This window comes from Clarias gariepinus, chromosome 10 (genome assembly GCF_024256425.1).
Source record: "Clarias gariepinus isolate MV-2021 ecotype Netherlands chromosome 10, CGAR_prim_01v2, whole genome shotgun sequence".
Taxonomy (NCBI): domain Eukaryota; kingdom Metazoa; phylum Chordata; class Actinopteri; order Siluriformes; family Clariidae; genus Clarias; species Clarias gariepinus.
In genome coordinates, this window is record NC_071109.1 from 27,637,509 (window position 1) to 27,660,061 (window position 22,553).

General features: G+C 38.1%; 1 protein-coding gene across 1 annotated transcript in view; it reads right to left on the bottom strand.

Moving 5' to 3' along the window:
- Nucleotides 1-22,553, bottom strand: part of dock4 (dedicator of cytokinesis 4) — a 107,883-nt gene that overhangs the window by 52,012 nt on the left and 33,318 nt on the right. Inside the window, exons 4-14 of the mRNA XM_053505832.1 lie at nt 22,220-22,275; nt 20,994-21,090; nt 19,955-20,103; nt 19,170-19,254; nt 15,056-15,207; nt 12,964-13,045; nt 10,810-10,870; nt 10,021-10,153; nt 6,672-6,760; nt 3,580-3,705; nt 151-275 (exon numbers count right to left, since the gene is read on the bottom strand). Coding sequence (XP_053361807.1) covers nt 151-275; nt 3,580-3,705; nt 6,672-6,760; nt 10,021-10,153; nt 10,810-10,870; nt 12,964-13,045; nt 15,056-15,207; nt 19,170-19,254; nt 19,955-20,103; nt 20,994-21,090; nt 22,220-22,275 — 1,155 coding nt within the window. The remainder of the gene's footprint in view (nt 1-150; nt 276-3,579; nt 3,706-6,671; nt 6,761-10,020; nt 10,154-10,809; nt 10,871-12,963; nt 13,046-15,055; nt 15,208-19,169; nt 19,255-19,954; nt 20,104-20,993; nt 21,091-22,219; nt 22,276-22,553) is intronic.

The following is a 22,553-nucleotide window of genomic DNA, read 5'->3' on the forward strand; positions in this document are numbered from 1 at the left end:
GAAAGAAGTTACGTAACGTATTCATCTCCAACAAGACTCATTTTACGTTAAGGCTCTGGAGAAGGACATCTCATCTGCTAAATGCTGTGAATGTTAGTCAGGTTCCTCGACGTGTTCTTATCTAGTCACATTCCTGCTAGTATATTTTACCTTCAGTACCTGGCCATCAGCTCCCAGAAGATACACAGTGACCTCCACGTTCCTCGCAACACTCTTCCCCCCTTTCTCAAACTCCCCTCTCTCTAGGGTCACGTAGAGGTCATTCCTGATTTCACCTGCAGCAAAAACAGACAATGTTTACATTTTACAGCAATTGGCAGACATCAACGATTCTCTTTTTAATTATGATGCAACAGACTGCATTTTGGCCTTTAAATACCGCAATATTAAATTCAGACAGTTCCTTATTGTACTTTTAACAGTCAAATTTACAATATTTTTTTTCTTTACAAAGATGCAAATACGATACACATTCAGTAGAAAAACATACTGGGAATTTTTTATTTTGAACCTCTTCTGTCCTAGTTATACACAGTCTTTCTTTAAGTGTGTTATTTATAAAAATAGTTTTCGTGATATTTTGCAGAACTGTAGCCTAATGTAAGTGTTCTAAACACGTTCAATGTAGGCTAGTGTAAAATAAAATGTTTGGTACTGTAGGTGTTTAGGTAAAGATTAGTTAAAAAAGTATAATTGTACAGTATTAACTGCATTTTGTGATATCTTCAACATACAGTACTGTGCAAAAGTCACCCTTTATTGCTACCTTTCAAGCTAAATCAAATTATATAGATTAAATTAAACAATCAGAACTGCAAAGTGCCTAAAGATATAATTAAAAAAGATCAAATCAGCAGTAACCTCATTTTCCCTCTCGTCTGTTCCAAACACTCAGCATTTAGCATCACCTGTATACTAATCCCTGGCCTGATCATCATCTGCACCTGTTTATCACTAGTTCTTGCCTTGAGTAAGATGGGTTTTTAAGGCTTAAGACATTTGCACAGTACTGTACAGTATAACAAGCTATTAACTCTAATAACAGGTCTTAGTTGCTTTAAACTTTATTAAACAAAAAGTATATTCTGTAAGCCAGACTTTGCTTGTTTATATGTAAATTGGCTTAATTTTTTTTAAACGTCCAAGTTAATTCCAGTTAATTTGTGTAGTTTTTTAGTAATTTATCCATTTATACAATATTTATTATTATATCATGCAATGTAGTATATTATTCAATTTATTATTTGAAGTATTTAAGATTAGGGATGCACCGAAATGAAAATTCTGGGCCGAAAACGAAACCGAAATTTTTGGATGCACTTGGCCGAAAACCGATACCGAAACCGAAAATGGCTTCATTAAAAAACATGTTTAAAATATTTTCTTTTTGTTTGTATTAAAAAAATGTTGCATATTGCAACTTTGCTGTCCTCATCTGAAACTTTGAAGTACTTCCAAACCGCCGACATACTCCGTGTTTGATGCGTAATGACAGCGCAAACGAGACGGGAGGATGGGAGAGGCGTGGCGACAATTTCAGCTTTTATTTTCGGCGCTTTCTTACGTTTCGGCCGAAACCGATAATGCTATTTTGGCCGAAAATTTTCGGTGGCCGAAATTTCGGTGCATCCCTATTTAAGATAATAAATAAACACAGGCAAACATCCTTTTAATATTAACATTATTGAGTTTTTTGCTGTTAGCATAGATAAATACATTTTACCACAAAATTATATATTTAATACAGTGGAACCTTGGATTACGAGCATAAGTATTCCAAAACACTCGTAAACCAAACTGAATCTTTCCATAAAAAATAATGAAAACACAAATTATTCATTCCACAGCCCCCTCCCCCCTAAAAAAGCATAAAAATAATTAACACAAAATATTAAGTAAAAATAAAACAAATTACCCTGCACTTTATCTGTAAAAAAAAGTAATAATGGATAGATAATGGATTTTTAACATCTCTAATGAGACTTGCTTTTGCTTTACACGCACGCTGTACACACATGCCAATTACAGGCACAAAATAAAATATGTTTTATATGCACAAACGTGTTAAAGTAAACAGTAAACACGTGCACAAATGTTAATTATACCAGTAAGAGACGCGCACTAAGACCCAGCAGGGGAAACGATTACCCACAATTCCACAATGCAAAGGGGAGAAAAACCATTGGCTCATTTATGATCATGTGGCGCTCGGCGTCAAAACCAGAAGCGCATGCGTGATACGTGATACTCGGTACTTGTAAACCAAGACTTGTTCATTTTCGAAGGCAAAATTTATTAAAAATCTTTGCTTGTCTTGCGGAACACTCGTAAAACCAAGTTTCTTTTCTTTTCTTTTCTAAAAAAAAAACAATTCTTTAATTTTTTGTGAAGCTGCTTTGAGACAATGACCATTGTTAAAAGCGCTATATAAATAAAATTGAATTGAATTGAAGTTACTCGCAATCCGAGTTTCCACCGTAGGTAAATAATCACATATTGCAAATGCCATACTGTATGTCTCATGAAGTATCTTGACTACTGAAACCCAATAAAGTGACTCTATCTAGATACACTAAATCTGAGCATGACCCCTAATCACACCATCAAGGCAAGCTGAGGCAAGTCCCATATGAGCCATCAGAGGGTGTGAAAACCAATAAAGACATGTAAATTGTGGACAAATGTGTGGAGAGACAGAATATATGACATGGTAAGAGACTCATCTCATGAGACATAAAAAAAACAATCTAAAAAATCCTATAACGGCAACAATCAATAGACAATAGTTTCTTTTATCACTGCTTTACACGAGACATAAGAAATAAGAAATCCACATTTGCACAAAGAAGTGCACAAGCAAATAACAAAAAGACCACAGTCCAACAATACATAACATTAAATTTACATTGGAATTAAATGGGGAATCATTATGCCAAATGATATAATATACTTGGCTTAAAAATTTAACATAACATTTTTGTTTTTGTCAGGGCTTTAAAAAAACAATTAGATCATCTTACTAATGTGACCTCATATAATAAGAGCAGTATCTCATTTACATAGACACATTACATTTACATTATTATTTTTCTCCATACAGTAGTAGGGTACATTTGCATATTTTCATCCTCCGATACACCAGGTGGCAGTATGCACCCACTTGGTTTGCATTAAGCTTAAATCTTGAAACCAAACTTGGCAAATCAACTACATTAAAACTTCAAGTACATTATAAGCAAAATGAAATTTCCAGGAGACTAATTCATTTAGCACTGGTCTACCACACCGTCTTCGCTATTCGGCTCTTACAGCACATTTTGTTCTCTGACAATCCTCTACTGTCCTCAAATTCTTTATAAATCCATAAATCTTTTTAATGAAAAAAAATAATAATTAAATCAGACAAGAATGGAAACATTAAAACACTGGATATGTTCAATGTAAGTTAATAGATTTTCTTTATACTCCACCTCAGAGTACTGTGTAAGAGCCTGTATTCCGTAACACAAAATACCTAATGACAAGTAAAATTAAATCAAGAAAAAACACAATGCTGTTCATACAATGCTTTTATCTCACCTGGCATGATGATATCAGAGAAGCTGAGTCTCCTTGTGATGGAGACATTGCGTGTAAAGAGACGCATGTATTCCTTCTGAATCTGCTCCAGGTCTCCGTGCAGCAACTGCAGTGACACAGCGAGTCCTGCAGGAACGAGACCAACCGCAGACAGAATATAAGGACTAAAAAATGCCATTGAGCACGGAACTCAGGTGGTTAAAAACGGCAAATGGAAATGACATTTTTCAGGAAGAACCATAAATAAAATGAAATAATAAAAAGCCAAATCTTTATAGTGCCTAGCAATTTCTAGAAATATATATTTTTTTATTATTCTAGTATTTAAACTTATTAATAATCTTACCATGATTATGATTTGGTACGACAGTACATCTAATAAAGTATGGTTCATGGTTCTACCATATATCATAGTACGGTACTACTGTATGGAACATGTACTGTACAAGGATAATGTCAAAAATATGTTATACATGTTTATGTACCATAATGGTAATATTTAAGTATAAGAATGGTATCATTAATTAAGTACCATAGTGTATGTTGAAACTATTAATATTACATATAATATGGTACTGCCTGTACTATACCATACAGTATGTACTACTAGATATAGTAAAAACAAAAATATTATATTAAATACAGTACCTGCTGAACTTTGGTGGCCATTGTACTGTACAGTATTACCCAATAAGTGCCATCGTATTCACCAAAGGATTGTAGGACACACGGTAGTTATACCAGAGTACTAACAGTACCTACCCTTGTACTCTAAAGTCCTATGGTGCCTACCACGTTAATGTCTGAAATACCATGGTAATGCTATGGTACATTATATTGTAGTATGTGCTATAATTTACTATAGCATAATTTTTTATAGGAGATGTTGTGCATAAAGCCAAACTGTGTAGCCAGTATTTCATAACATAGCAGAAGCACTGCCCACACATGGTCACTCAGCAACACAAATCCATTCATATATAAGATATTAGTCAGATTAGCAGTGCAGTGAGAAGTTCTTATGTAAGGTACTATACTGCCTCCCTCATAAACCATATAAAACCACAGACTTACAGTAAACCTCAGATCAGAGTCCGTCGCTTTCTAAGATACCGTACATGTTTTACTCAGTGAATCACTGATTATATGACTTGCAGGTAAACATGTTACACGGAAAAATATTGCTAATTGATATTAATTTAAGTTTTGCTAAAACAGTAAGTGACAAATCAACAAGAGGAAGGCAAATCATTTAAAATCGGTGCATAAATTTGAGCTTTTTTTAAATTCAAATATTTATGTTTGGACGGTTCCCATATTTTCAAATCAGATCTGAGTCACTTTGGTATGTGGTCCTATCCGATACATGGTAATAAAACTTAAATAAGAAGGAATTAATGCAGGGAATAAATATTAGCACTAGCATTAGCTGATAAAAGAGCTAAAGCGAGGTGTCTGGCTTTCTTTCCTTCTTCAGGACCTCAACAATGGCGAAAGCGAAGACATACAGTTTCGACGCCATTTGAGAGGACAGTCACAATCACATTACAGTCAGAGAAAAGTCACTTGTAATTATGTACGTGAACCACCATGACGCGCAAGTCCGATCTGACCCAAAAAAATCGGAATTGAGCAATATGGCCTGTAACGTGAATATATCCTAAGAAAAGTATCTAAGCCAAAAACAAGGCTTTTATTCTGCGTTCGGGAGGTAAAATTTCAGATTTTACTTCCTTCACCCCTTAACACAGTTTTGTAATGAATACATCTATTGAAATATAAAGCTCTTAATGTGCACGGGAAAATCTGTCTCTGTACAGTATTAATGTCAAATGGCTTTTCATTCTTGAAAGTTCAGTCCAGTTGATCATGATTTATGGGCTACATGGTTTCCGAGGTTTGGATTAAACTGATTGAATTGATGTAAACAATCAAACAGACAGACTGTAACAACAGAATGAAGGAATGATTAACCCCCTGACTGTGTTCTAATTTCAGAGCCATTGTTAACAGATTGTGTCAGATCAGGCCAACACATTTACAAAATATAAAAATGACATAACATTCGGCTCGGGTATCATACCTAATGGGTTCTTAAGTTCAGGGAGACAAACTTTTAATGCTGTTACGAATGATCAGCACTAATATTACCAAAATGGCAGCAGATGTCCCTTTCTTGATACGCCACACCAAAGGAGAGATATAAAGCAGAAAAGCCCAGGCAAGCCCCATATGATTACTGTCACCGGTCGATAGCCCTTCTAGTGTGTATTGATAGCTAACACACACAGGACCTATAATTGGCGTTTAATGGACGACGGTTAGAAAAGCTCCATTTAGCATAATTGAATTTTTGGGGAAATGAATTGCTCGTTAATCAGTTGATGTGGAGTCACTGAGCTCCAGTCTGGCAGAATAGGCTGAAAGGATTACAGCTCTCTTCCCACACAGACTTATTCAATACGCCTATTTTTTTTTCTTTTCTTTTTTTTTTCCTCTCACTGCTAAAAAGTCTTGGTTTACATGGAATTTATGTTATATGGTCTTTAAAGTAAAGTAGCAGAATGTATTTTGATGGATAGATACATACATACATACATATGTAGATCCATCCATCCATCCATCCATCTAGAACCCTCTGTAGTACAGCTAGGGTCTGTGGAGGCCAATATCGACCACTGTATTGATTCCCATGTTTACAACCGTGGTAGGACTTCCGATCAACTTTCACATGCTCATCACAGTATATTGTACTAAAGGATTTATTCCAGAACCTGGTACTTTAATGTAATGCTGATGTACTGTAGTACATGTACAACACAACGGTACTTGGACCTACCATGATTATACTTTGGTATGACTTTAGTACATAGTAAATGTACTAGAGTATGGTACATGGTTCTACCATAAAGTACATCATATACACACAGTATATCATAGTACGGTACTATGGAACACGTACTAGGATCAACATTCCCACATGCATTAAATACACAGACACATAGATTCATGAATAGAAAGGGGGGAATTAAGAAGAGAGAAAGAAGAAGAAAAAAGGTATCCAGCACCAGAAATTAGATGACAGGACTGACCTGTGCCGGAGCTGACCGCACTGTATCGGGAGCTGACCTTCCGAATAATGTTGTCATGAATTTGGTACCACTCGCTTTCAGTGTTGCATCTGCAAAAATGATATAATCATATAAGTCCCAAGTTGACTTTTGTTCTATGGTCTTGTTTTTTTAATGGTGTCACAAGGTTTATAATTCATAATTTAAATGTATTTTAAAGCACAACTTCACAGTTCAACTGGATGACGGAACATTATTTCATCACAATCTTCGAGACTCAAAATAATACATTTTACCTAAAGTCTAAAAGTTTGCACATAAAGTTGTACCATTGTACGAGGCTAGAAGATGATAAGGACATAAACATGACAATGTAATTTCAGTCCGAACTAAAATTAAGATCATTTTTTCCCCCATACCACTTTAATTAACCTACAGTGCATGTCTTTGGAAGTAGAAACCCCACAAAGTGTAGGAAGCACATCTACACTCCATGACCACTGACTGAAGGTAAGGTTGGCATCCACAACCCTGGTGGTGCAAGGCAACAGAGGCCTTTTTTTTTTTAATCAAGCCCCATGTTGCCCATGATTGGCTAGTGTTGCTATGATTGTGGTGGGACTTTGAGTAGTCCCTCCCTCCCCACTCCCGCCAAATCAGCTCTCTCTAGACTCCCAGCTACAGATGGTTGCAGCATCACCCAGGAGTCTCCTGCAACTTGCAATCTCCGGTTGGTAGTAGCAAGCACTTTCCCACTGCGCCACTCAGGAGGCAATGCCACAACTTTGGATACTATAGAATCTTACAAAAATGTTTATTTAAAAATGAATCATGTAAGTTGGCAGTGTCAAAATTCGATCATGTACAGTATAAGATAGTATGTTACCTGATACGTACAGTGGTGTGAAAAACTATTTGCCCCCTTCCTGATTTCTTATTCTTTTGCATGTTTGTCACACAAAATGTTTCTGATCATCAAACACATTTAACTATTAGTCAAAGATAACACAAGTAAACACAAAATGCAGTTTTTAAATGATGGTTTTTATTATTTAGGGAGAAAAAAAAATCCAAACCTACATGGCCCTGTGTGAAAAAGTAATTGCCCCCTGAACCTAATAACTGGTTGGGCCACCCTTAGCAGCAATAACTGCAATCAAGCGTTTGCGATAACTTGCAACGAGTCTTTTACAGCGCTCTGGAGGAATTTTGGCCCACTCATCTTTGCAGAATTGTTGTAATTCAGCTTTATTTGAGGGTTTTCTAGCATGAACCGCCTTTTTAAGGTCATGCCACAACATCTCAATAGGATTCAGGTCAGGACTTTGACTAGGCCAAAGTCTTTATTTTGTTTTTCTTCAGCCATTCAGAGGTGGATTTGCTGGTGTGTTTTGGGTCATTGTCCTGCTGCAGCACCCAAGATCACTTCAGCTTGAGTTGACGAACAGATGGCCGGACATTCTCCTTCAGGATTTTTTGGTAGACAGTAGAATTCATGGTTCCATCTATCACAGCAAGCCTTCCAGGTCCTGGAGCAGCAAAACAACCCCAGACCATCACACTACCACCACCATATTTTACTGTTGGTATGATGTTCTTTTTCTGAAATGCTGTGTTACTTTTACACCAGATGTAACGGGACACGCACCTTCCAAAAAGTTCAACTTTTGTCTCGTCAGTCCACAAGGTATTTCCCCAAAAGTCTTGGCAATCATTGAGCTGTTTTTTTTAGCAAAATTGAGACAAGCCTTAATGTTCTTTTTGCTTAAAAGTGGTTTGCGCCTTGGAAATCTGCCATGCAGCCCGTTTTTGCCCAGTCTCTTTCTTATGGTGGAGTCGTGAACACTGACCTTAATTGAGGCAAGTGAGGCCTGCAGTTCTTTAGATGTTGTCCTGGGGTCTTTTGTGGCCTCTCGGATTAGTTGTCTCTGCGCTCTTGGGGTAATTTTGGTCGGCCGGCCACTCCTGGGAAGTTTCACCACTGTTCCATGTTTTTGCCATTTGTGGATAATGGCTCTCACTGTGGCTTTATAACCTTTACCAGACTGATAGATCTCAATTACTTTTGTTTTCATTTGTTCCTGAATTTCTTTGGATCTTGGCATGATGTCTAGCTTTTGAGGTGCTTTTGGTCTACTTCTCTGTGTCAGGTAGCTCCTATTTAAGTGATTTCTTAATTGAAACAGGTGTGGCAGTAATCAGGCCTGGGGGTGACTACAGAAATTTTACTCAGGTGTGATAAACCACAGTTAAGTTATTTTTTAACAAGGGGGGCAATCACTTTTTCACACAGGGCCATGTAGGTTTGGAGTTTTTTTCTCCCTTAATAACATAAACCTTCATTTAAAAACTGCATTTTGTGTTCAATTATGTTATCTTTGACTAATAGTTAACGGTTTTTGATGAGCAGAAACATTTAAGTGTGACAAACATGCAAAAGAATAAGAAATCAGGAAGGGGGCAAATAGTTTTTCACACCACTGTACCTACATCAGCCTTGAAGAAAAACTGAAAGCGGCAAACTACAGACATTAAGCATGTATTGGCTGATGCATTACACTAATAAAACAGTCCATGCCAAGTCTCACCCTGACACCTTACTGCTGCTGTAATCGTAAATTCTGTCCTTGTTCCCATCCCGGGACATTCATGCACAATCTGCTTATAATGAGCGTCCTTTCAACACACCTTGTAATGTTTTAATTGACCCTACTGCACCTGATTTATTTAGGCGTTAGAGGACTTTTTGATCTCAGGGAGATTTTCCTTGCTGTGGTCTTGTTTATTAAAGATCAAAATCGACATGCAGATTTCTATAAAGTTACGCAAGGCGTTCAAGTCAAACTGGGACTTGTGATGAAATGTCTTGTAAATCAAGGCATAAAACCAATTGACATTTAGAGAGAACTTTGAGCACAGTGCGGTGATGAGACCCCTAAAACAATAAAACAAACAGAATTATGCAAACGTTTTAAAGAAGGCCGTTTGTCCGTGAATGACGATCCCCACCAACACCACTGGCACATTACAGGAACTCGGCCACATCTCCCACACAGTCCTGATCCAAGCCATTTCCACATGTCTGGGCCATTATACAGTAGGAGTTCCTGGGAGGCCATCGTTTTAGACATGAAGCAGGCAGTCTCCGGCATCCTGAGAAAACTACCTTCTACCTTGATATGTATCCAAGCACTAGTGAAACGCTAGATTTTTACTCTAAATCAAAAGTCCCAGTTTGACTTGAACGCCCCTCATTCTTCGTGACAATGTCTGTTGTTAAAAGCTCTACACAAACACAACTGATTACAACTACATGCAAAAATCCAAATAGATGAATGTTGTATATTCCAAAGAGAGAAGCTGGACTCACGAGTAAACTTTGAGCAGGTGCTCGTCCTTGCAGTCAGCCGTCAGAAGGTCACACACGTTGATCACAGCGCAGCCAAACGGCCGTCTGTACTGCGTGTTACACACAGGCTTCTTCTCGCCAGCGACCATTCGCCCTGAGGGTCACACGAGCAGCGAGAGTCACAATAACGCAAACCAACACGGTCCAATAGAACCTGCTTACAAAAGCATTGCAAAGGCTGCGATGTGTAAGTTCTGTCTTAAATCTTAACATCAGACTGACACGGTACTTCACACTGCGTGTCAGCTGGTTGCTAGATGTATGACAGACCTAAATGTGTTAAAGTTTACTAGATGATCAGCAACATACAGTACTGGATAGACATAAGCACTTACCGGTCCACTGTGAGACGACACGCAACATGCAAATGGAAACGCCACATACAACGGACACCAATACCACGGAGTGTTACAGATCGGTGCATGTCATGCGTGTCATCACATGCTAGCTACTCACACACTGATGGAACGTTTACAGGAAACACAGTGTTTCAGTCACACTTAACTTGAAGTGGCTTATCAGTTTGCCTACAAGGGGATCACGTAATAAAACCTGCCATTATAGACCTTGACAGTTGACCTTGGAATGCATGTTCGAATAAATAATACTGATTTTTTTTTGTTTTTTTTTTCACTGAAGTGTTCTTTTGGACTGTCACGGCATATCATGTGAGGTTTCATGTCACTCAAAAGGCATTGTGATAGGTCACTTTAAGGGAAAGGTTACATTGCCGGGGACAGCAGCTCTTACCTATTCTAAAAATATGAGCTACAACATATACATCTTTGCGGAGATCGCTACTTCCCAAATCCTTAAAGAAAGACAAATGTTTTATTCAACACTGTTCAAAACATGTCACAATGTCTGTTTGTTTTTCTCCACTGCACACTGAAAAACAAGAACCGGCCCGATCAGAAACCAAAAAAAACAAAAAAACATTTTACATTATTTTCCACCGGGAGACGATTTGAAGTGTAAAGAAATCACAGTCGAGGTAAATATTGTGGTGCAGGATTAAGGTCATACTAGTTTTTAACGGAAATCGTCGATTCAATCGTCAATCGTCAATGTATCGCTCGAATATATAACGCTCGAATCTGATTGGTCAGGAGACGGACATTATTTCCTGTTTATAAAGTAACAGCTTATTCACATGGACTTGTAGATTTGTTTCTGGCAAGAGTTGTAAAAGTGTTGTAATAGTCACAGTGTGTGTGTGCGAGGTTTATCATTATGGAATAAGACTATAAAAATGACAATATGTTTGAGAGATGGCTAGAAAGAAAGCACGAGAGAAAGAGAGAGAGAGAGAGAGAGAGAGAGAAGTGTTGGCTATAATATAATCGAGAATAGGAACTAACTTGTCTCAACTGTTCCACAACATTAATCCAACTATTAATCGTTAAAATGTGTTTCATTTGTTTACAAATTAAATGAAATCGTAGTCAAATCACTGGAGTATAAGCCGAATTCTACAGTACTTATTCTAATAATAATGATAATAATATGCTGTTGTACGGAAATAATCGGCTAGTGCGAATGAGGGAGCAATTAATTTAAAAATTTGCACACTAAGATTTCATTTGACTCCCTTTAGCTTTGATGAAAGCCCTTCATCCTATTTTCTATACATACAATATATATATATATATACACAGCCGTACAGTATATTGCAATGCCTGGTATCCCTATCAGGTGCATTGCAAGAGGAAGGGCTTCCAGAGTATAGACTTGAAAAAATGTGTGTAAATGCTCTTACTTCAATATTAAAAAATATTTTTTTTAGATGCAAGGGTTTAAGTGATCTCCAATTATGGAGATAATACGATTTTTTTCCAACTACATTTTACATTACTTTCCTAAAGTTCAGCACAATCCTTCCAGGTTTTAATAAAGGGTGTAGTCAGTTCTCAACCCAATTTTTTTTTTTTTTGTTTGTTTGTTTGTTTTTTATATCCAGACTCTTATGTCCAAAAGTTGGACGCTTCTGTAGCGGCGACTTTTTTGAGCCAGGCAATGTATGTTATAATGTAAGTAACAATGTAAGCAGCTATAATTATAATTTAACATTGTGGAACTTGTTACTTGTTAGAAGTTGGAAACAAGCTAGTTCCGGTTATAATAAATCGTTTCCTGAATATTCCACAGCATTAAATGTAACTATTAACAAACACAAGTGTAATTCTTTAATTAATAAAATATCGTAAGCTTTAGCAAACTGAGAAAGATAAAAGATGCAGCTATTAGAAAATAATCCTCCCCCAATTATTACTTATTAATTTTCTATTATGTGGTGAAATAATTTCTATAAATATCAACTAATGGATGACATCAATGCACTAAACCTGAACACGACGAGTTTTTGTTTGTGCAGTTTAATCAATTAGATTGGTAATTAAGTACGCTGTTTGCTTTTTTTTTGGTCCATTTTTTCCCGTGCATTGTGTTGGCATTATGTGGAGGATATGACTAATCCACTTCAAACAGTGCTGCTAGCCCTGCCTCGCTGCCTCTGCCAAATCAAAACGACGGTACTTTCCACGTTTCAGGTATTTTATCGTGCAGTGGAAACTCCTGAAAAAATTCTTCTTCTATTGTAAAACCGTCTGCATTTAATGTATCTGGTTCTGCTCCAAAAAGTGAAATAAAATCTAATCCCACAGATACTGTATGGGTTGACCTTGACAACCGGTCCTACGCCAACATTCATACAGCACACATCTTTTTTTTTTCTTTCTTTCTTTCTTTCAACAAAATCAATTAAATCATGACTTAAAATTGTACAAACCAGGAGCATCTCTAAGCAGTTTCTGACTACAGGAGAAAACATGTTTTTTAATGGCAAGCAGTCAGAGCACAGGAAATACAGCACCGAAAGGGAAAAAAAAACATCAGAGCACTTACAACAAAGAGCGTGCACTGCCTCTCTGTTTTCTCAGGTGACTTAGGAACCCCTTGCTTATTGAGGCGCACCAAAAACCTCTCGCTGCGGTAAAAAGAGAGACAGACGCACAAACACAAGGACAGACAAGGACAGAGACAGAGTTAGAATTTACAAAAAAATTCACCTTGAGCTTGAAACGCTGCAGAGTGGCTTAGTGGGAAAAAAACGGCGAGTGTGTCAGCCTCTGCATGTATTAACAGCTTCCTTTGGAAGGCTTGATGTGCAGTAATTCCAAGGAGAGGCCCGATGGTCCAAAAACCACCTCCCAACACATGCACACACAAACACACACGCAGCACCTCTACCACCTCCACGTGGCCCTTGGGAATTTACTCACGTGGAAAAATTCAGCAGAATAGATGAAGAGCTGTGTATCACTCGCATCCATTCATGTTTTGTTTCTGTAATTATTGATATTGTAAAGGGTTCTGTAAGATAATGTCAGAACTTTAAGAGTCAATGCTGTAATTTTAAGTCTTTTAGATGTTCTTTTGTTGTTGTTAAATTGTACAAGCTGAACACGTTTAGTGAAATCAGAATTTTTCTATTGTTTTGTCACTTATCTGGGCTTGTAGATACCTGGCGCTTCACTAACCAATCTCTAACTAATTACAATACTAAAACATGCATGGCAGTGGGTTGAGAACCATTGATCTACAGTATAAAGTAATAAGCAGAGGGGAAAGTCATTTCCAAAAGGAAAGGAAAAAAAAAACATGGAGGTGGTGGACACTGGTTTAAATCTTAAAAAGTGTCTCTTTATGTCTCCACTTATTCCGCGGTAGAATAGCTTCAGCTAACTGCAAAGAAGAAAAAGAAGAAGAAGAAGAAACTAACTGTTCCAGGGTTGAATCCCAAATAGTGTTAAATGGAAAGCTGGTCGGAGATGTAGGGTGTATAATCCCTTGTTCCGCACACCAAGTAGTTAAAGAGTTAAACAGTGATTTGGGATTCTGGCTTCTGGTTAGCTTTGTAGCTCACGTTAGCCATGAACAAAGCAGTGAGGTGAGTCATGAACCCATCAGCGTGTTGGTGCTCACGTTAACTAGCGGTAATAACAGATCGAAGTACAACACAGGCAATTCAGAGGCAATGCAAAACCACTTTTGTTGTTTAAGATGACAGCTTCATTATACGCTGAAACGCTTCCATGGCTGGTTTTTTGGATGTGGGTTTTGGAAGGCAGCTGCTTTCTCCTCTTTCCAATACTGTGTATCACCACTGAACCAGCCTCCTTTCACCCTTGATAATAAGTCAACTACGTACTGTTGCCAGCATGCTAAATTCTTTCTACAAGTACAAAATAAAAACATTATCATTTTTATTAAAACTGTACATGATGCAACTAAAAGAATATCATTTTTGGAATTGCATGTGAATAATATACCTTTTCAACTGTTCAAGAGCCAAGTACCATACACAAAAACATATCTACATAACTTTCATTTTGTTCAGAATTATAGCTGTATTCCTATAGAAAATAAACACATTAATTTCAGATTCATGTAAAACTTTTAAGGTATTCATGTGCCCCACCTTTATAACTTTAATTTGATAAAATATATACTTTGTTATCCATCATCTGTAAGGCTTTATACTGTGTCGGGTCACAGGGGTCCTGGATCGCAGGGATCTTCGTGCACAAGGTGGGGGAGACACTGCATGGGGTTCCAACCCAGAAAACACACTACCTTACCAATATAGCAGTAAAGTATTTTGAATTTATTGAGAATATGATTAAAAAATTTATCCCAATCCATCAACAACACACAAAAAAAACTCTCAAATAAATTTAATATTTTCATTATTTATACGTTCTGTCCAGACATTTGTGTTTGTAGCTGAGAAATGTATAACGATGACCTTTAACCAGCGTTAAAGTGTATTGATTCTTAATAAATCATTCATGCAAATGAATCAATTCATTTACAAATGCAAAATAGGTTCAGGATAACCTTAAATTGTGCAAACAAAATTCTTCAGTTTGTTTTTTTTATTTTTGCAGTTTCCCTGCTGTATTGTGTTCTGTTTGTCCCACATGACGATCGCTACCTGATTGGTCGCATGTCCCTGCTGTCGTAGATGAAGAAGAAGACCTCGAGCTCTTCAGCCAGGCTGCAGTTTAGCAAGCTGTTTGTCTGCAGGAACAGGTGATGCATGTTGGCCTGAGGTGGAAGCTCTCGCTTGCGGTGCCGCCGCTCCATCTGTCCAAAAAACACACAAATATTAGATTTAAAAGTATCAGGTAATATATGAAGAAGCATGACAGAACAGACACAGAGAAATAAATACACACACATACACACAGTATTATACATATTTATGCAGGATAACACATTGAACACATTACACCCAGATAAAAAAAACACACAGTAACAAAGACAACTTGTCCAAAAAAGCAAAAATGATTTGATATTCATGCAGAATTTGTGATCTCTGCACTATCTCAATAACGGTTGCATAATAATATGGCACTGCGATGCTGGCAGAGGCGACCCAGATCTGTTCCAGCAGTGGCTTTTTTTTAGAAAAAAAAAAAGGACTGAATAATCTCCGTGCAAACTTTCACAACAGTCCAAGGCTGTGATTTCCTTCTTAGGATCTCTGTGCTCAAACTGATGCACGAGAAAAGCCGAATGTGCTTCATTTTTCTTCTTCATTATGTTTATAATTACAGATGCATAGTTTGTGCTGTGGGTTTTTTAAATATAGCAGGAAAGTTTAAGAAGCCTACTGTATTGATTGGTGTGAAACACACACACTGTGCACAAGTGTGTCTGAAAATTGTTTTGTGCAGTAACATGGTGCCATATACACTGACCGGGCAAAAAAAAATCAGTTTCAGAAGAGTCAAATTATTGTCTTGCATCAAGCAAAGAAAACAACTAAGGTGATTTGAAATTACGGAGATTTGGTTTAAGGATTATTATTATTATTATTATTATTATTGAAATTTTATAGTACTTATGTAAAACCTCAACTTCACCATCAACTTCATGGAGAAAATGTGGTTAGAAAAAAAGAACAAAGATGCTGGGAGATCCCTTATACACTTGGTGAAGTTGCATAGAAAAAAATGACTAAAGCATAAAGAATGGACTTTTAAGAAATGGAAAAAGATCATGTGGTCTTGAATCGATCCTATTCCAGATTGCGCCAGGGTGAAAACAGTAGCGCATGAAGTGATGCACCCATCATGCGTGATAGAGCCCCCTCTACTGTACTGTACAAGCCTCAAGAGGTGGGGTTATGATCTGGGATTGCGTCAGATGGTCAGGTCCAGGCTCAGCAACGATATGTGGTAACAAAATGTCACTAAATGTTCTGAATGACCAGGGTGTCAAATCTATGGGGTTTTTCTTCCCTGATGGCACGGGCATATTCAATGACTCAAATTGCAAAAAAAAATGGTTCTGGGATCATGATGAATCATTTTAATACATGAACTTAATACATGAACAGGCCACCACATAGTGTACTGTAATCAAATTATGTTCTAGCCATGCAGTGTATACCAATGTTAGCTTCATGATCCTGTAAGTTGACCTCCTTAAATGAAGGTACAGTGAAACCTCGGATTGCGAGTAACGCGGTTTGCGAGTGTTCAGCAAGACAAGGCAATTTTGTCTTTGACTTGTTTTGACGTTGAGCGTCACGTGATCACAACTGAGCCAACGTTTTTTCTCTCTCTTGCGCTGCGGAATTGTGGGTAATCGTCTCCCCTTCTGGGTCTTAGTGCGCGTCTCTTTCTGGTATAATTAACATCCGTGCACATGTGTACTGTTTACTATAACACTATCACCACGTGGTGCTTACGCGAGTGATATTAGCAATTCTCCTTGTTAATTTTTCCGTTAATGTGTGCCTACGCGCACAAACGGAAACACTTATTCGTCAGGTTTTATTTTTACTTTTTTTAAAGGTAAATTGCAGGTTAATTTGTTTTATTTTTACTTAATATTTTGTATTAATTATTTTCATGTATTTATTTTTTTGGGCTGTGGAACAAATAATTTCTATTTCTTTATTTATAGTTTTTATTATTTCTTATGGGAAATTTTTGTATAAAAAAAAAAAGGTTTGATTTACGAGTGTTTTGAAATACGAGCCTGCTTCCGGGACGAATTATGTTCATAATATATATACTTGGGCTAGATGGGCACGTCACTGCCAAGGACTACCGAACCATTCTGGAGGACCATGTGCACCCAATGGTTCACACATTGTATCCTGAAGGCGGTGCCGTGTATCAGGATGATAACGCACCAATACACACAGCAGGACTGGTAACAGAGTGATTTGATGAACATGAAAGTGAAATTGAAGATCTCCCATGGCCTGCACAATGGCCTGATCTAAATATTATTGAGCCACTTTGGGGTGTTTTGGTGAAGCGAGTCGGGAAACGTTTTCCTCCACCAGCATCATGTAGTGACCTGGTTAATATTCACAACAATTAAGGATTTACCATGACAGATCATCTTCTCCAGCAAAACTAACAACAATTGTACATCAAACCTGTTCGATTAGAGATGCATTAAAACAGCCTGAGGTGCTTAACACTGACTGCGTGGTGAGCGATCGAGTCAGACACCTAATGGCCCAAATGAGAAAAAGAGATTCTGAAGTTTTAATGATTGCTTTCCTTTTTTAAATCTTTTTTTTTTTGTTTACTGATGCTTATATTTTTTTCTAATCTAAGGTGTGAAATTTAGCAACTTGCTGGAGCAAACCTTTAAATCAGTCTGCCTAGATGTTATTCAAAGTTCTTGACTGATTTGTTTTTAATTCCCTTTAAATCCTTATAAAGAATGAGACCAGTTTATATCTCTGGGCTTGAATTAGTGCCACAGTGATAAGTATGGGTCTTATGTTGTTAATATACTCTATGTATTCATTAATAAAAGTTGCACGCATTTTCAAGTTGGGTGTTGTGACTTTGGAGGCATTCGAGGTGCTAAATCATCGCTATCTCTTTATTTTCTTCATAATTCTACAAATAGTATCATCAGCACCTCTATAAACAGAGGATTTGGCAGTTTGCTGGTCTGGGGCAATTAGGTGCGGGTCAACACAAATTCAAAAGGGGGAAAGACATAAACAATGGTCTTAGAGAAGCAAGTGTTGCTGCACATCAATCTGGAAACGTATATAAAATCATTTAAATACAATTTAAAGTTTAACATTCTACAGTGAAAAAAAATATATTTCGAAATGCACAGAATTGAAGGCAGGTGATAATTTCCCTAGGAGAGGACATTTCCCAGGAGTGGACATTCACACCAAGGTCAAACCCTGCAACGCTCGCAGAGATACAAAAACCCGACAGCTACATCTACAGACCCAACAGGCCTCGTTCTCGTCCATTAGGGCACAATTAGAAGAAGACTGAAGAAGTGGTACTGTGTCTGAACAAACCACAAGACTTCGTGAACAATGTCCTATGGACAGACGAGACCAAAGTGGAGTTGTTCGGCCTTGAGCCACGTTTGGCAAAAATCAAACAGTATTTCAGTAGAAACATTTCATACCCATTGTAAATCAAGGTGCTGGAGGGGTGATGATTTGGGCTTGTTTTGCAGCCACAATACTTGGGCACTTTGCAATCAATAAGTCAATAAATCAATATTCTAGAGCAAATATGAGGACGTCTGTCCAACAGCTGAAGCTTGGTCCAAACTGGGTCATCCAGTAGGACATTGGATCTAAAGCACATCAGTAAATCTAAAGAAAATGCCACCAAAAATAGAAGGAAGAGGAAGGAGAAAAGTACAAACGAATCGTGGATACGGTCAAAGTAAGAGAAAATTTGCTCATACAGTATATTGCTTCTTGCATGAGGCCCAATGTGAGTGTGTCATAGTGTGTTTTCTGTACATGGACACAATGGGAGGACTGAAATAATGCAAGTTTGCAAACAGCCACTTAATGTACTTAATTACTATCATTTTCAAATGCGAGCATGACTCGTTCTGTGTGTGTGTGTGTGTGTGTGTGTGTGTGTGTGTGTGTGCGCTAAAGAGCACAGATGAACAAGACTAGGATCTGTGGCGTCAGACGAGGTTGCAGTTGCCGTGGTAACCGCAGCATAGACCTCTGGCAGCAGTGAAAGGGTGACTCATGAGTATTGTGTGTGTATGTGTGTGGGGGTGTGTGTAAAACTAACCAGACGATAGAGCTCGGTGACGCTGATCTCATCTGGGTCTACCATACTGAAGTCCCTCCTGGGGACCAGGTCCAATCCCAGCTGCCTATAAATCGCACACACACACACACACCGTAAACACACTTAGAATTGTAGTTTACAGCATCAATTTACACAATGGTAGCACAGAAAAGCCCTGCCGCTGAAAACAATGGCGTACATCTCTATATGACTGTATAAACGAATGCCTTGTACTGATATCCTGCTATCATCATTATCCATTTGATATCATGTGCATACGTGTAATCATACTCGTAAACAATGCTCAGATACCTGTCATTGCATGATACGTGCGCTTAATATATGGGAGAGTAGGTTGACACAAAGCGACTGTGATCTGGCTTTATTTCACAATTCATGAATTTATAAAGCTAAGCAAACTGCAAATACTAAAATGACATCAAATGACCTGATAAAGCATCCTTTTGGCACTGATGGAACATCTTTACGAGAGCAACATAGCTAAAAGCATAGAGCAGCATCAGTAAGCATGGTCATTAAAATGAATGATGCTGTAATCTGCGTGCACACAAATGGATTCACAAGGGTTCACGCCTATAACGTGTGCATGTAGAGAAACTGCCAGGCACACACGCATGCACATGCACGATTCGACCTACAAAAGTAGAGAGGACGTCAAATGCCTTAAAAGACTGCCAGCGTAATCCATTACATCATCACTACTCCAGTACTAATTAACACCAGTGTGCTTTTCTTTCCGGAGGCGCTTATCTCTTGACACTCACTCGTTGCCCCAGTCGAGCCTCGCTACAATGTGCTGTTTGATGTCAGTCATGCGCTCGTGGGTCAGGTGACCGAGCAGGACCTGCTGCCTCAGCTCCAGGATCTCCGTCATTACGTGCCAGAGTCTGTGGAAAAGCTCGGCTTCGTTCTTCTGCACAAAAAAAACAGAAAGATGAGTTAAGTTTCCAGGCCAAAAGTTCTACTGCACAAAGTTGTCCATGCTCGATCATGTCTAGACGATGTCTAAAACACAAGGTTAAATGGAACAAATTCAAATCCTTCATCTTTTGAAGGTCTTTAATACTGTCATGCAGATTTGATGGTATGTGCATTTGGGATCTCTCCATCCTCTCCCAAATGTGGGAAGGTGCCGAATAATTTTGCCACTTATTTTGGGAACAGTTTCAGTTGAATTAGATTTTTATCACTTGTTAGCTACATTAGTAGACTTGTAGTAATAAGGAGAATCATCATCAGTGGTGTGTTGCCAGGCAAGGAAATAGAATTGACTTCATTTAAACTTAATTGCTCAGTGCATTCACTAAAATCACCCACAATGCCATTCTCAGAGTCTCATTTTTCTCAAAAACAACACAAATCATATATATATACTGAAGGCATCCATTCATCATAACGGCTCTAATCTGAGGTGCTGTTTGTTAATTGGTTAATTGATTTCTGAGCCTCTAAATGAACTTTTGGTTTTGGTCTTGCCTTTATGGGATGGTCTTCATGAGAGCCGGTTTCATCATGGTGCTTGATAAGTTTTGCAAATGCACTTGACACAATACTGTTCCTGCAATAACTATTCCAGAAGAGCGACCCTCAGGTCAGCGGCCTCGGGCTCTTTGCCTGCTGGGCCCCATGTGTGGTGGTTGGTGCACTGGTTGTTCTGGTGCTACATTGACTTTTCCGTGGGATTGCACCCCACAGGCATGAATGAGACATGGGGCCCCTGACCCTCTCACCAGTTTACTGGTACATAATTGATAATCAGTGTTACTGTGTTAAAGTTACGTGCACCTGCTTGTTGTACATTACCACATAAAGTTGTTTCCACATGGTTCCCCAGTCTCGCAACGTCACCGTCATCTCCGTGATGACCGACTCCTCTGTCGGGATGACTGTCTCAAACTGCCTGTTTCACACATGAAAGCATACAGTATCACACACAAACACACACACACTCACATACTGTACACACAACCAAATGATTCCTCCAACATCACAGTTTACTGTACACTGACTGTATGCCTCATTACGGCTGTTATTCCACAGCGCTAAAGATGCTTAGACCTTTATGACCGATGATATTGAATAAGCGCAAAATTGTTGTTTTTTCTGTTAGGAAATTAAAAATGTTTACGAACAGTTTCCTTAAACTTTTTGGAAGGAGTCTCTATTATCAGACCTTTGTAACAGTAAGAGGCACCGCTGCAACTTTAAGGCTTCAAGGCTTTTCAGGCTAATTATTTGAGAAGGAAAAAAGAGAGGCGGGTGACGGAACCACCTTCCGTTGATTACTGTGTTTTGTTCCTTAGGCTATGTTCACGTTTTTTTGTTTTTTTTCAGATATGTACAAATCAGTACAACCTGGCAGTTTGGAGGCGTCTGGTATTACGTTATTGATTGAACGGAAAACAGCTGAAAATATTCACTGATTATAAGTCAATAATTGAGGTCAAAGTAAACAAAAGCTATTATTAAAACACTAATTGCAGGTACGTATCATTCATAAATAAAATATACTGCCTGGCCAAAAAAGTCAGCATTTCAGAAGGGTCAAATTATTGGCCTGCATCGAGCAAAGAAAACAACTAAGGAGATTAATACCCATTATTAAAACCCTGAAAGGCTAGTTTGGTGGGAAAAAAAGGAAAATCAGGAATGACAATGTCTGGAGGTCTCTTAAACGCTTGTGAAGTTGCGTCGTAAAAACAATCAAGTGTAGAAATCAGAGCTATGTTTAAGAGTGAAAGTAAGAGCATTTCCATACACACACAATGTGATCAGAACTTTGGCTAAACATCTGTGCATCTTTCTTGTGTATGAATCATGCAGGTATGAACAATCTGAGCAATGAAATCCGGATTAATCAACAAGGCTTAGAATATGATTTCAGGAGCATAATCCCTCACAGATTGCCTTTTGGCTTGTTATGAGAATCACATCTTGTTGTATGAGAGGTGCTTCAGCTCCATCTAATCTGCAGCACACCTGCTGTTTTTAGCAGTCTGAGAAAGAAGAAAGTAAAAAACGGTTCTTACCCCTTGTTCTTAATATGGGCATGTTTCAGATGAATGTAACTGCTTGGGAATATTCCCTGAAAAAAAAAAAAAAAAAACATATGAAAATCAAAGAATGAGAGAACATTTCTCTTTGGTGGTCATTACTTGTAGATGTTATTTTTACTGTCTTTATTGCTCATTTGTATGAGGACAGTTTCAGCATTATGGATGTGACATTTGAACTCATATTGACTTGCAAACAGTCTCACTGCCTGGACCAGATTAGCATCAGTGACCTTTCGGTGAAAACAGTGTACACTCAAAAGTAAGGCAGTTAGCACAAACATCATACATAGTGGTTCTCAGCGATGTC